General features: G+C 33.8%; 1 protein-coding gene across 3 annotated transcripts; it reads right to left on the bottom strand.

Annotated features, from left to right (window-relative positions):
* Positions 1-3,410: 3,410 nt before the first annotated feature.
* Positions 3,411-8,429, bottom strand: LOC112274677 (hexokinase-1). 3 transcript variants are annotated; one of them, XM_073530278.2, is made up of 9 exons: positions 8,238-8,429; positions 7,728-7,959; positions 6,087-6,420; positions 5,758-5,832; positions 5,261-5,416; positions 4,831-4,929; positions 4,612-4,742; positions 4,400-4,481; positions 3,411-4,286 (listed from the first exon to the last, which is right to left on the bottom strand). In XM_073530278.2, the coding sequence occupies exons 1-9, from the start codon at positions 8,422-8,424 to the stop codon at positions 3,876-3,878; spliced, it is 1,707 nt and encodes a 568-aa protein (XP_073386379.2). In that variant the 5' UTR covers positions 8,425-8,429; the 3' UTR covers positions 3,411-3,875. The 3 variants fall into 3 exon arrangements, with proteins under 3 accessions (XP_073386379.2, XP_073386380.1, XP_024360110.1); XM_073530279.1 differs by having other exon boundaries at positions 8,090-8,420; XM_024504342.2 differs by having other exon boundaries at positions 8,194-8,407.
* Positions 8,430-14,162: the final 5,733 nt, after the last annotated feature.

Below are 14,162 nucleotides of genomic sequence, written 5' to 3'. Positions count from 1 at the left end.
TTAATTATGTAATTATATTTTATAATTTCTTATGCATTATAGCATAAATATATATATATATATATATATATATATTGTAGGTGCTTTGAAAACTTTTTAACTACATATGTACTTACCACATTTTTAAAATATTTTTAAAATATATTAAATTTAAAATATATTAAAAAAATATTAGATAGTTTAGGATTTATAAAAACTAGAGTAAATTCTATCAGCAATAAAGTAGATATTTAAGAAATTAAGGACAAGATTATTTCAATATATTTCTAATATCATTGATTATAGATGGTCATATCAAATAGACCTTCTACTTATCATCTACTTGATGTACTTTTCATGTATATATGTATTTACTAATACTATGCTATTATAAGTGGATCTTAGAAATCTAATATATATACACAATAGTTTTTTAACTTAATCACATATAATAGTAGAAGTTACAGCATAGAACTATTTTTTGCAATAATAGTTATTATCAAGTTGAATAAATTCACACACCAACATAATATAAGTAACATCTATAATGCCAATAACCCATCAAAAGATGCTTATAATTTTAATATGACTTGCTAGAATACATATTTATGTTGCACTTTTTCATATCATTAGTTCGTTTTTTATAGATAAATTTTTAATAATTACTTGATTCCTAAACAAGATTATTATGATTTTTCCAATACCAAATACTTTTGCAATTAATTGTTAAGAAGCACTAATTGAAATTTAATTGGCATTTTTTTAACATATTCACACAAATTTGTAAAAATGAAATAGTTTCTAAAATTATTTTAAAGTCTAAAAATAACTTCTTGAAGAAAAGTATAATTATTTCCAAGATATAATTTAAAAATAAGATATCAAAATATTAAATATTATTAAAAACTAAGTTTTTTAATATTAAGTTTGTTTGCAACATATGTTGTCTACATCATAAATAATTATATGTAGTTCATGTGTACCACCTAATTTTGATTATTTGCAATGTATGTATATTTTAAGAATTAAATTTAATTAATTGAAACATATATTTTTATTGCTATGTATATTGTTATTACTTATGATTGATAAAGAATCCACAGTATTAATGTTTTCATTTACAATAAGTAAATTATTGACATTAAACTCATTTAAAAAATATATATGTTGTTATAATACAATTGCAACAATGAAATACAAAAGTGTATCCTTGCATATGAGGCGTAATAATGTGATTTTTATATTTACTACCAAACATTCTACCATAATTTATATAAATAAATATTATAAAATATTTAATTAAAAATTTTAAAAAATAAAAAATAATCTCTAACATATTTTAAATGCATATTTTTACAAAAATTCCAAATGTAATTGTATTTTTTTAATATTATTAATATAAGTTAAACTAATATATTATTTTTATATTTTTAGCAAATTTATACATGACTTAAAAGTACAATAAAAAAAATTAAAAATTAAAAGATTAAAAGATTAAAAAACTAGCCTACATAGGTGGTAGCCATACTTTATCTACAAAGTCAACAAAAACAAACAAAAAATAAATAAAATAAAAAATATTTTTAAATGAAAAAAATCATACATATATATATATATATATATATCAAAAAAATTATAAAACCAAAATTAAAACTACTACAATATTAGGCACAAATAATTTATATATATATATATATATATATATATATATATGTATATGAAAATAAAAGCCATATTGAACCAATTAAGATAGGAATCTTTAATATATGTTGAAATATTACAGTAGAATTACAAAAACTACAAAATTACCTATATTGTAAAAGCTCTACACACTATAACTATATTTTTAAATAATACTTTATAAGTTTAATATAGTAAGAAAGTATTACATACAAATGTGAATTTTCTTTTTATTGATAAGTAGAATGCCTACGTACATCCTCACATGTCTATATCAATTGTACTCATAAAAAATACATATAAAGAAGTTTATATGTATTACTTTATAAATACACCATAAAAATATATTTTATTAAAATATTTCTCTAAATTTTCAATTACAACAAGTGATATTTTTTTAATATATTAAAACAAAGTAATAAATGTTAAATGGATGATAGTACATCTACAAATTATTTGAGTTGAAAAAAAATTGGTATAGAACTCTTATTGAAGTTAGTTATGCAAAAAATAAAAGAAATTATTTTTTTAATTATAAAATATCAGTACAGAAATTTTAATTGCCAACTACAACCTTATGTAACAATCAACCATTATTATTACAATAACAACTAATGAAACACAATAACAACCAAAACAACAAGCTTTATGATTAAAAAAATGGTCTATACGATATCATTGGTACTTCCCTCATAACAAAAATAAAGGCATACTTGTAGAATGAATTGTTCAATTCTAATTTCTAAGAATAGAATAAAAGTATTACTTTAAAGATAAGGCACAGTTTGACATTGATGCTTTACAAGTGGTGCAATTGAAGGTATTTTTGTCAAATGAATTCTGCAATTCTAACCTCTTATGATACAACACTAACGTTGCATTTGAAATTCTAACACTAACACAATATATCGTAGTTATTTTGCAAATGATACAATTAAAGACAAATTTATTGAATGAATTTCTAAATTCAAAGCTCTGGTAGAACATAAATACCACTTCTGTAAATAGACCATAGCATGTTGTCTCTTCTTTGTATACGTTAAAAATATGAATTGGAAAGCATGTGTTTAAAATAATTAAATAAACAAATAAAAGGTTTAACTTAATCATCATAGCAGCCTAGTTTAAAAGCTGCACCTAATTGGTGAGTAATGGTGGGACGTTTGTGGTGGCACTGTTGGATACCAATTACAGTCCCCTTATAAGTAAGTTTTCTTTTGCTTCCTCTGCTCATAATATCAAATCAAACTTTGTTAATTCAAGATCAACAGGTTCTCCAATGCTTTACAAAATAATCCAATGAAGTAAAAATGCGGTTCAATTGTAGCTCCTTTACACTCTTTACTAAGAGTAGATTGAGCGAGACTACGAGTTGCACGGACAGTCACAACTATGAAAACTCAGATATTCCTTACAAATTATGAAGTACTAATGATGCAAGAATTACGTTAACGTTCAAAGTAACACAGAAATTGAAACATTCGTGCTCCAGACTAACTGGTGTGCTTGCTTTCGACCGATACGTGATACGCTCCAAAAACTATTGACACATAAATGACTAACATAAATCTATTGTAGCATCAGAGTATTTGCACTGACCTAAATAGCAGAGTTTATCACATTCTCTGCCAAGGAAGTCCAAAACACGCACCAAAAACAATTCTGATTGTACCCCAAGTCAGCAACGAAATCAATCTTTAGAAGGTTTTGCTATCAAAAATGGAAAACCATTATACTCCCAAGCACTGATGGACCTTCCAAAACAGAAGTTTAGAATTGAACAGTCGCAGTAGAAGACTGCAAACATTTTATGCTGAAAAGCATTGCCTCCAACCCTTGGGTACCAGAGGTTGATTAGTACAGAACTATTCCGCTCTATGCTGGACCAGACTTAAGAAGTGACCTTTGTTTCAAGACGATGTACAGAAGAAAATCGCTTGAGTACTTGCTCCAAAGTACTCAAATAAAACCTAATTTGTTACCAAGAAATGTAACGTCCTGAGTGACTCTCGAAACTATGAGGATAACTAATGATGAAGACTGAAGAGACTTTATACAGGAGAAATGACGAGCCAACAAACCATGTGCTTCAAAAGAAGCAAACTCGTACATCCTTGATGCATTAGTCAAGTACACAGCCCTCACGATCAGAACTAAGAATTTCTAATCAACAAAGCCTCAGGTTTCATAAGACAATGTAGTTTTTCTCATCATTATCAGGAAATGACGTACTCTGCATGTGATGCAGCAAGAAGAGCTGCTCCAATGCCTGATCCGTCTTTAGAAAGCTCAATGACGACGTTCTTAGATCCTTCTCCTAGGAGCTCGACCACAGCTTCTTGCATGTAGTTTCGAAACTTGGTGTAGTGTTCATACAAACCACCGTCCATAGCCACAACAGTTCTGCCGCCCGATGTGTAATGCACAGGAACTTCGTCATGAAAACCATTCATATCACTCTGTTCGAAGGTATTCCGCTTAATAACACCATTTGCCGCACTTCCATCTCTTCCAATTTTCTTCAATATTCCCACAATGCCAGCAGCAGCTAGTCTTGCCCCTCGCTGGCACACCGTATCACAAACTGCAACAACGATTTTGCGGATTCCTACTGTAGTGTTCTGGATCTGCAGCAAGAGAGGCGTAGAATCTATCGTCATGATTCCATCACCCAATTTCAAATGACGAGTCCACAAGTAAACGCAGTTCTAAGACAAGGTGACAAGAAAGATTCTCGTACCCCGTAAACTCTTTTCAGAACTTCAGCAACCACCTTTAAATCAGAACTATCATCATGATGCATTTTCGACATGTCTGGAGTCCTGCGAAAAAAACCACACCTCCATTAAGATCTGACGTAGGCTTATTCCAACCCGCAGACTGCTACACAGAGAAATCCAAGTCTTAAATGGATAAAAGGGAAAAACATGAGTTTTGAAGAAAATAACATACATAAGAGAAAATGCTTCCAAAAGCTTGTGTGGGACAGGGGTGCCAAAAATGCAGGCTTCTTGTGCCATTCTAACAAGCACGCGCCTCACACAATCACCCAAATACATTCCAGAGATCATTTTCTCGAAACCCTGCAATCAAAAGCAACTATGTTAAACTTTGTTCAAACGAAGAGGTCACATAGCAACAACTCAAGTAGGCAGGGCAGAAGTAATTTACATATTCTCCTGGATTCAAACTCTCGTTGTCCAATGACTCATCCACATAGGTCCGAGGCAAGTGAGATGACCAGAAATTCCCCCACTCCATGTTTATAACCTGTCAATAGTCATATGCTACAAATTAGATGCTATATTACAACAAAGCCACTAATTATATTCATCACCCAATATCAAATCAAAATCGTGATCAAAATTTTGATTTCTTTTAAAAGTTAAAATTAAAATTAAAAGTAGATAAATAGAAAGAAGAATAGAAATTGCGGCTTCTAGATTAACTTACAACTCCCCTAATTATAATTACTACAAAATATTAAAATAATTTTTTTATATTTAACTTGAGAACGAAAGAAACGTTTACTAAATCCAATTTTTATGTATACAACACTTTACATGCAACAGCTGATTTAAAAAAATATATTCTTACTAACCATCTCCCCGGACTTTGGAATGTCGCCAGCCCACTTCGATACAGCTTCAGCTCTCTCCACATAGCAGGCGTTGGTCCCAGTACCCAAGATAACACCTATCATTACGTCATTGTTCCAATACCGTCCGCCAGCTAGGGTTCCTACGGTATCGTTGACCTGCACAATATGCTCCGCACGTGAGCTACTCGAACAGTCAAAGTTCTTCAAAAACAATGTAGTAACTTTTCTTAATTCCACTTATATTTAAAATCCATCGATACAACGACAAATCAAGTCTCTACATTTTATAGTCAATTTGAGCTTAAATCAAGCAAATCGAAACAATCTTTACCATTGAAGGTACCAAATGCATTCAGGATAAAGCATAATATTTGATTGATCGCAAATTGTGCTCACAATCGTTAAACGCCCGATGTTCGTTTAATTGTACACTGTCAACATGTACACGAGCTTCACACATGAATTGGAATTCAGCAGAACAAAAAGAATGACGTTACCAAAGCAGCAATCCTCATCTTGTACCCTCTTCGCTCAATACCCCTCTGAAGCGCTGCAACTACATCCTCGCCAACCTGTTAATTCGAGCAAACCAAAACACATTTCACATCAATTCAAATTTTACACCCTAAAACTACATATACGAGACCTACATGTCCTTTTAAAATACCTAACCCATATCCTTCAAACTCTGATAAAGCTAACCTGAATGAAGACTTTGCTTATATATCCACGGCAAAGAAATGTGAAATATTTAGAAGAAGAAGGGAAGAAAGAAAACGAAAAAGAATAAGAAAAACTCGATAAAATGATTGGTGAGAAACCGTACAGCATCGTTCACTTTGAACCCTTTAGTCCACTGCAGAAGAGTGCCAGAGTTCACTGCAGTTTGCTTCACGGGGAATGAAAAAGTAAATCCTATTTCTCGATTTTGACCAGCATGCAATCTGAAGTCCTGACCTTCCCTTGCTACAAAACTCACCAACTCCTTGGCAATGAAATCAAACAACTGTTCACTTGTTCCAAGCATGAGCTCAGGAGGAATAGCCACTTCCTCATACTCTTGTTTGATCACCCTACCCTCCAGTCCACCCAATTGAACGCGGAGTACTCGGAAGTTGGTACCACCCAAATCCACAGCATAGTATAGACCCCTCTCATGCCTGTTCAGAGCCCACTAAACGTAAGCTTACTAGAAAGCTGCCGGGATACGCAATAGTTAGAGTGATTTTTAAATAAATAGAAGAAAATAAAATTCGAGTATCTGGTAAGCAACGCTAAATTGCAGTTGTTAAATTCCCACAAAAAATTAAAGCCACAGCTGCACTCTATCCGAGATTATGGGCCTCCAAAAAATGCACGTCGAACGAAAGCTCAGTGTCTCAGCTGTAAAATAATTAATAATTTTTACTTAATTTTTTGAGGATTGGCATGAAAATTATGCTCCATGAGATTCGCTACAACTTCGTTCACAATTAGGTCAAAAGTTGACTAATAGGCAATTTCAAGATGAGACGCCTTTTTTTTGTTCAACATTCTCATTTTCAAAAAAAAACTGAGAAAAAAACTAAAATCGCTCTAGATCTCAACAATCCAGCAGTACTAAATACAATTTATACTAACTCAAAGAAGAATTAGGACTCGTACAAAAAATCTCAAGTGTAGCACTTCAATGCGTTACATAATTTAAAGAAACTCGAAACAGCAGCCGTTCACAGTATACCAGTTACCCAGATGATGAAGAAAATAATAGTAATAATAATAAACGGCCAAAAATTAATTGGCAACGAACAGATAAAAATCGGACTTAAATAGGAAGCTATTAACTGCAAAATCAATCAATCAATCAATCAATCAATCAATAATCCCAAACCATACGATCGGGATATATTCACTCAGTATAAGTGCTCCGAACAATCGGTCACGCTAAGTTAAAGCAGTGAAACAATTGACCACTAGTGCAAATGAGTGAAGAAGACAAGAATAAATAAATTATAAATATAATAAATATAAAGATAATCAAATACAATTGAAGCAAATTACTAAAACAAAAACAAAAGAAGCGAAACACAACAACTTGCGCAAAACCTCAGATAAAATACACGACGACAACACAGCGATTCAGTTCGTTGATACCACTACAACATTGCTCGATTGCCAACGAGCACAGAATCGCCAGGCACTACTTGATCTCAAGTGCAACTCATTACTAAGCGGGTCCGCGATAAGTCGGACCTAAAAGATTAAATTTCAAATCATTCTACAACAGAAGACGAATAGATCTCACAATAACAACGCATAAAAACTTGAATCTCGCGCAAGATGCGAAGAATTCTTAGAAACAGAGAGAACCAAAAGTAGCATCAGTTACTGCATTGGTGTACAAGTCAAACAGAGGAGTTCAAAGAAAAAGACACAAAAAAGTAAAATAGATGAGGTGGGCTCTTTGAAGCAATTATCGAAAATTTACCCGTCAGGCAAGCGATCAATGTAGGTGGGAAGCATCTTAAGTTTGCTTCCACCTTCCGAAACAAGACCAGCGTGCATCTCGACCGCCATAGCATCCACCACCTGGCGCAGGCGCGCCAAAGGCGTGTAACAGGCCTCCTGAAACTCCAGCAGAATTTTCCGCGCAGTGCATTTCTGTGATCGAACCTTCAAGCGCCGTGATACAATCACAGCCGCAGCAGCGCACGCCGCAGCTGCGCAGGCGATGTACACGCCCGTCATTACCTTCGATTGTGTCATTTTTCCTCTCCTCTGTCTCTACCCCTCCCTCTCTCTCACACACACACAAATAAAAATAAAAGCTCACTTTCTTCGCCTCCTCACCTCTTCTAAAAAGTCTCGCAATCAATCAATCAATCAATCAATCAATGACCTCCTTCCTCCGAAATCACTCCTCTCCCTCTACAAATAATTTTCCTCCCCCTCACCGCTCCGAATTTTCCCTGTCCGAATCTGAGCTCCGCTGCTGTACCTCGCCTTGAACGCATCCGCCATGGCCAGGCGCCACTCACATTGCCATCAATCGGTTCCAATCCCTTCCTTCCGGCTCTCAATCTCGTGAAGGTTGGAATGCTTCCAGCACGCTTCACTTCCAAGCACAGAAGCACACACACACATACATGCACGCCCACACACACACTCTTTGCTATAAAACTCATGAGCAGCGGCCTACTCATCTCAAAGCCCCTTGCACCAAGACAGGAAATATATTCATCCATCCAACAACATCCTCTATCCATCCAATCGAGTTTCCACTTTTTATAGAATCGTGGAGAATCATCCGATCCGGTCTGCCCGCGTCCAATGTCTTGCCAGCAGGAGGGGAACGCAGAGCACGGGGCCTGATGATCCGCTTGCCACCTAATTCGGACGGGCAGTTTGGGAAATCTGCCGATATCCATCCGTCATTCGTTAAGACAGTTGATGCTCTTAAATATCATCCGGTTATCTGTTCATCCAACAACGACATTCGTCAGTCAATTTGCATGGGGGATAGGATGGAAGTGGAATCCTAGTTGCATGCTTGCTTGGATAATATTGATCTTATCTACGAAAGTGAAAAACGTAACTGATTATAACCAAGTGAACTCGGAGTTAATGCCAATATTATCTATCCTTTCCCGTTTCTCGTTTTCGCCGCATGGATCGTGGGTTTTTGTTATCATCTTGAGAGTGGTAGTTCAGGTGAAACATTAGCTTCACTGTAGGGCATTTTGAAGGGGAACCTGAAGGATGGGTATGGAAAAGGGCCTCTGATAATGAGGGGAAAATATTTTGGTGGTGGATCTTCATGTAATCTGTCCTGAAGGATAAATTCCCTAAAATCACATCTTTCGCTTCAGTCATCCCTACATTACGTTTTGACACTTCCTATTGGAGTGTGTCATAACGCACATGCACATTTAAATGGCTGAACTTTATTATAAATATATATATATATATATATATATATATATAAAGAATAAGGCGATATATTACGTAGTCCTCTCCTCAAATTACAACATGAATGCACAGACATATATATAGATATTTTGAAAAATGTGAGGAGATTCAAAACAATCCGTGGAAAATCACCCTGACTGTTTTGAATCTATTGTCACGCAGCTTGAAGCAGAGAGTCTAGAGTGAGGGAGGGTTCCCAACAGCCTGACATCGCTGTCAAGGGCGGAAGGCATTGATCGACACCGGTCAGTGTTGGTTAGAATGAGATCAGTGGTCGGCATTGATTCCCAGAATATGACCTTGGAATGGTCAATCTTATTTTCTTTTCGTAATTAAAAAAAAGTCTTTTGCACAAGGCTGTTCATATGCTAAAACGATAGCTACGCATCACGGAATGCTCAATTTGTATGGGAAAATTCGCAGTACGCGTCCACTTGTCTCCCCACGCTGCAATAATAGCTTCAATTTCTAGGGTTAGGGCTGAAACTCAGCTTCCTGCCTCCGAACCAACCCCGCCTTAATATAGCCAAAATCAGTTACGCCCACGACATTTCAAAGGAGAAAATCATCTCGTTAGCAGCATCGCGGGATTCCCCACGGTTCTGTCCCTCTAGGTTTTATGTATACAGCAAAGTGCACGCCCATTCGAGCTCAATCTGTCGACCGATTCCATGGGCACTTGGAGGAACAAGGTGAGAAGCCACTTGACGTGGCGGGTGGGGAAGAGGCAAACTGGAAGTAACGTGAAGGAGTAGTTGTGTGTTGGGGCGGGGGGGGGGTGGGGGGGGGACGGTGCTTCGGAACGGCGCGTGGATAATACGAACAAACACTACGGTAACGTGAGAATGGGTTTGCGGCGGTGCACCATACTGGGCTGCAACCCGGCCCATGCCCCAGCCACGCACTCCTCGAGATCGCCGGCACGCATGGCACCCTTTAGCTTGGAATGAGATTGTATGGAGAAAAATGAACACAATGCGTGCAATCGAAGTTGTGACAAAAACCAATTTTGCTTTGCCTCAGCTTTTACTTACTTTGGAAAGTGTGTGATGTCAATCCATTGTGAGAACAGTTCCGTCCTTAATGTCCCACGCACCCATCCATAGCTGTCATTGTGACTTCTCTTTCTCTGTGTCTCTCTTTTCTGGAGAATATGCTGGAAAAAATATTAAGTCCATCCTCTTGCCTGCATGGAGTCTACAACACAGGGGAATCTGGAGGTATCTTTTGGAAAAAAATATTTTTAAAAAAACAATGTATGGATATACATGTATATATATATATATATATATATATATATTTATTGTAGACCAAATGGCAACTTCAGTTTGCAGTTGATCTACAACAATCACCACTGCTTCCAGTCTCACAGATTGTTGATGGCTTTGAAGCATTCCATGCAAACTGATTTGTATTATTATTAGTAATGTTATTATTAGTATTGTTTTTTTCTTGTGTGTTTGGGTATCAGTGCTGCAATTGGTTTGACTTTTCTTTTTTTTCCCTTTCCGTTTTTTAATGTTTTTTGTGTTACTGTTATCTATTTTTTACTTTGATGGAATTTCTTTTTTGTCCTGTTGCTGTTATGTTTCTTTTTTATTGGTTTGGTTTTTGCTCATGTAGTGATGTGTTGCCTGTGTTTCTATCCCAATGAGACGCTTACAACTTGGGTGATCTCTTGCAGACACATGGGCATGTGTGCTCGTGTGTTTCTGTCTGTGTATATAAATAGGTCTTCACATCATTTGAAGATTAATGTGGAGGAATGTCTAAAACAATTTAAAAGAGGCTTAAATATTTGAAGTCTATTTTCCATTATTTGAATTTTATTTATTTAATTATTGTTTGTTTGTATTGTTCTGGCTTCCCTCCCTCCCTCTCTCTTAATGATACAAGTCGTAGACCCACTCATGCCAAATTGAGATGGATTTTTTTACATGATTTTGAAGAAATGAGCCATGATATAATATTATTTTAAAGATATACTTGGATTTTAATATTATTGAATTCTAAAGACATGTTTTGTACAATTTCAACACATGCATTGTTCATCTACCAATACATTCTTCCATTGTACAAACATCCAAGGTTTGGGTCATGGCATTACACTGCTCATGAAGCATGATTCTTCACAATACATTTGACTTTTTAATAATAATAACATATTATATTTATTTTCCATAGTGTCAATTTTCATTAAAATTCCATTGAAAACTGACATTAGAATAGAATGGGAAGTACCAAAAAGTAAAGAAAATCACGTGACACCATAGAAGATGTTTGTGTGCAAAACTTGATCTCTTGACCACAAAAAGCAACATTTTTTAGAATTATATTCGCAGTGATGGAAAAAAAGGTAGTAAAGCAATCAAGCGCATAGGGGATGGGGGCTGAGCTGGCATGCTGAGCTGGCAATCATGTTTGTGGAAAGGAGAAAAAGGTGTCTCAGAAGGCCATTAAGAAGTCAAAAAGCGCACCAGTATATACTTTTCCTTTCCAGTCTAACTTCTTGCAATAGGACATGGTCTAATTCACAATGACAGGCATTATTTGTTTATTTATTTATTTATTTATTCCTTTCCCTGGCAGATCCACAAATGACCCCCCAAAAAGTAGTTTAGAAGTAAAAAGATTACACGCCTTATCATGAGTATACACAAAAAGGTATTCACTCATGGCATGCCCTAGAAATGGGTTGCAGTTTCATCCACGTGCATTGTCTGACAAAGGCTTTGATATATTTATTTGATATATACTCAACATTCATTGTTTTTCTTTAAAAACTTAAAAAAAAATTGTGGGTTCTTTTTCTTTTTATTTTCGTAACAAATATCTGATACCATGGGAAAAGGAACACGGTGTGAGATCCTTTATGCTCTTAGGCTGCTACTTTTTTTTCCCTTCTTCTGTTGCTACATGAACTGGAGGGAATGTAGTGGTAGATATTTTGGTTGATGCCCTATTTTGTTATTAAAAAAATAGTTCATGATCTTATGAATCTGGAAGAGCAAGTGGCACATGTATTGTACCAAATGAATGTGGGTTCTATTCACAACTACAACCAACAAAGGACTTGCAAGTGGGTTTTTATGTGGATCAAAACTTAGTTCCATTTGCTGTACATCATTCTGTACAAGTACATGAATATATATATATATATATATATGTACAAACACACTCATACAAACGTATGTACTATGGAAATATGATATATTTTTCATTCCAGCATATAGTAAATAAAATAGAGTGACAAAAAAAAACAACACTCTTTATTTTTATTTATTTATTTTAAATTTATAGAACTTATTTTTCATGTAAGTAGTAATGTATCTATTACATAGAGTTTGAGCCATAACATTTATTTTTATTTTTATTTTTTGATTTAACAGTTATGTAGTTCAAAGCTTATCAATTTCGTTACTTTGTTATTGTTGATATCAGTCTATCACAAGTAACACAAATGGTACAGTTTGGTTAGTTATAAATTGATTAAACTGTAGATATTAACGAGTAAATAAATAAAAATTAAAGTCTTTATTAAAAAACAATAAGTAGACATCAAGATTCCTAGAGTCTAATTTTTTTTCAATCTCACAACTATTGTATAAAGTAGATTTAAGGGATATATTTCTGAGTAGTTTGTAAAAAATATAAATGATATATGTATGTATGTGTATGTATGTATATATATATATATATATATATATATATACTTTTTTAATGCATAGCTTTGGCAAATTGGCATGCATGTGTTTATATATATAAATAAAATATAAGCTATATATATATATATATATATATATATTAATTGATACATAGCTTTGACAAATTGAGTAATCTCACATAAATGGGATGTTTGAAGATTTTTGTAAAATATTAGGATTTATTAAAAAATAATATTATATATAATTTTTTCTACAATTCTAATATACAATGCATGTTTATTGCCTCACGAAGTAGAATTGAATAGAAATTTAATCTAGCAATTGTATTGAATAAGAAATAAAACATTCCAACTAAGTAAATTGTATTATTTGCAATATTATACAATTCATTCAAACACTATGTGTAATAGATTTTATTATTATTATAACAATGATAATTATTATCATTATAAAAGAAGGATTCACAACATTGATTATTTGTAATATTGAATGTATTTCAAAATTATGTTATATTATACTATGCCTCAATCTTATTGTTGATAAAAAAAAATTCAAAAAAAAAAGGCTTGTCATATTATCAAATTAATCATTAAGTACATTTATTAATATATTGAACTGAAATATGTCGTTGTTGTTGTTTTATTCAATATCATTATCATTATTATTATTTTATGTGTTCTAAAATTATATAAGTGACAATAAAATGTGAGTCATTAGATATTTTATTCAATTGTAACTAATCATTAGATATTTTATTCAATTTCCATCCTCATATTATTTTTCTTATTTGCATAATTATTATTCTCAATTTTTTGCACATAAATCAGTATTAACCGCAAAAGAATTATCATCAAATCATTATTATCAAACTCTCAAATTTAAGTTAGAAAGCTTTTAAAATACTTTTGTCTTCAAAATTTGGTTTTCTGAAATTTTGTCACAATATTTATGCACAATGATGGAAATTTTAAAATAAATTAGTATGAATGCAACTCATCTGTGTTCATCTTTATTCAAAGAGGCAGCAAAAGCACACAACCTGGTCGAAGCATCCACAATAAAACTCTCACCGACACCGACACCGTCATCAACGATACTCCCGCAGTATCTACCCGGTTGGCTAAGCGAAGATCGGAGTGATACTAGCCAGTATCGATCTGCAAGGAAACACATGAAAGTGCAATGAACGCAAAACCACGTCAAAATGATGCAGAAAGACCACCCGAAGTGTGGAAGCTTGGTCTACGAACTGCACATACTGCAGCACCTGATACTACCGCGGATGGAGC

This window comes from Physcomitrium patens, chromosome 22 (genome assembly GCF_059467195.1).
Source record: "Physcomitrium patens ecotype Gransden chromosome 22, ASM5946719v1, whole genome shotgun sequence".
Taxonomy (NCBI): Eukaryota; Viridiplantae; Streptophyta; class Bryopsida; order Funariales; family Funariaceae; genus Physcomitrium; species Physcomitrium patens.
Note: the sequence above shows the minus strand (reverse complement) of the source record. Positions and strands in the feature narration are given on the sequence as shown.

Bases quoted from the DNA above. Each gene is read 5' to 3' on its own strand.
- LOC112274677 (XM_073530278.2), bottom strand. From the start codon at position 8,424: ATGAGTTTTATAGCAAAGAGTGTGTGTGTGGGCGTGCATGTATGTGTG. The intron at 7,960-8,237 runs GTACAGCAGCGG...TCGCCTGCGCAG, and splicing joins GCGGATGCGTTCAAGGCGAG to CTGCGGCGTGCGCTGCTGCG. The intron at 5,417-5,757 runs GTAACGTCATTC...CATATTGTGCAG, and splicing joins AGATGAGGATTGCTGCTTTG to GTCAACGATACCGTAGGAAC.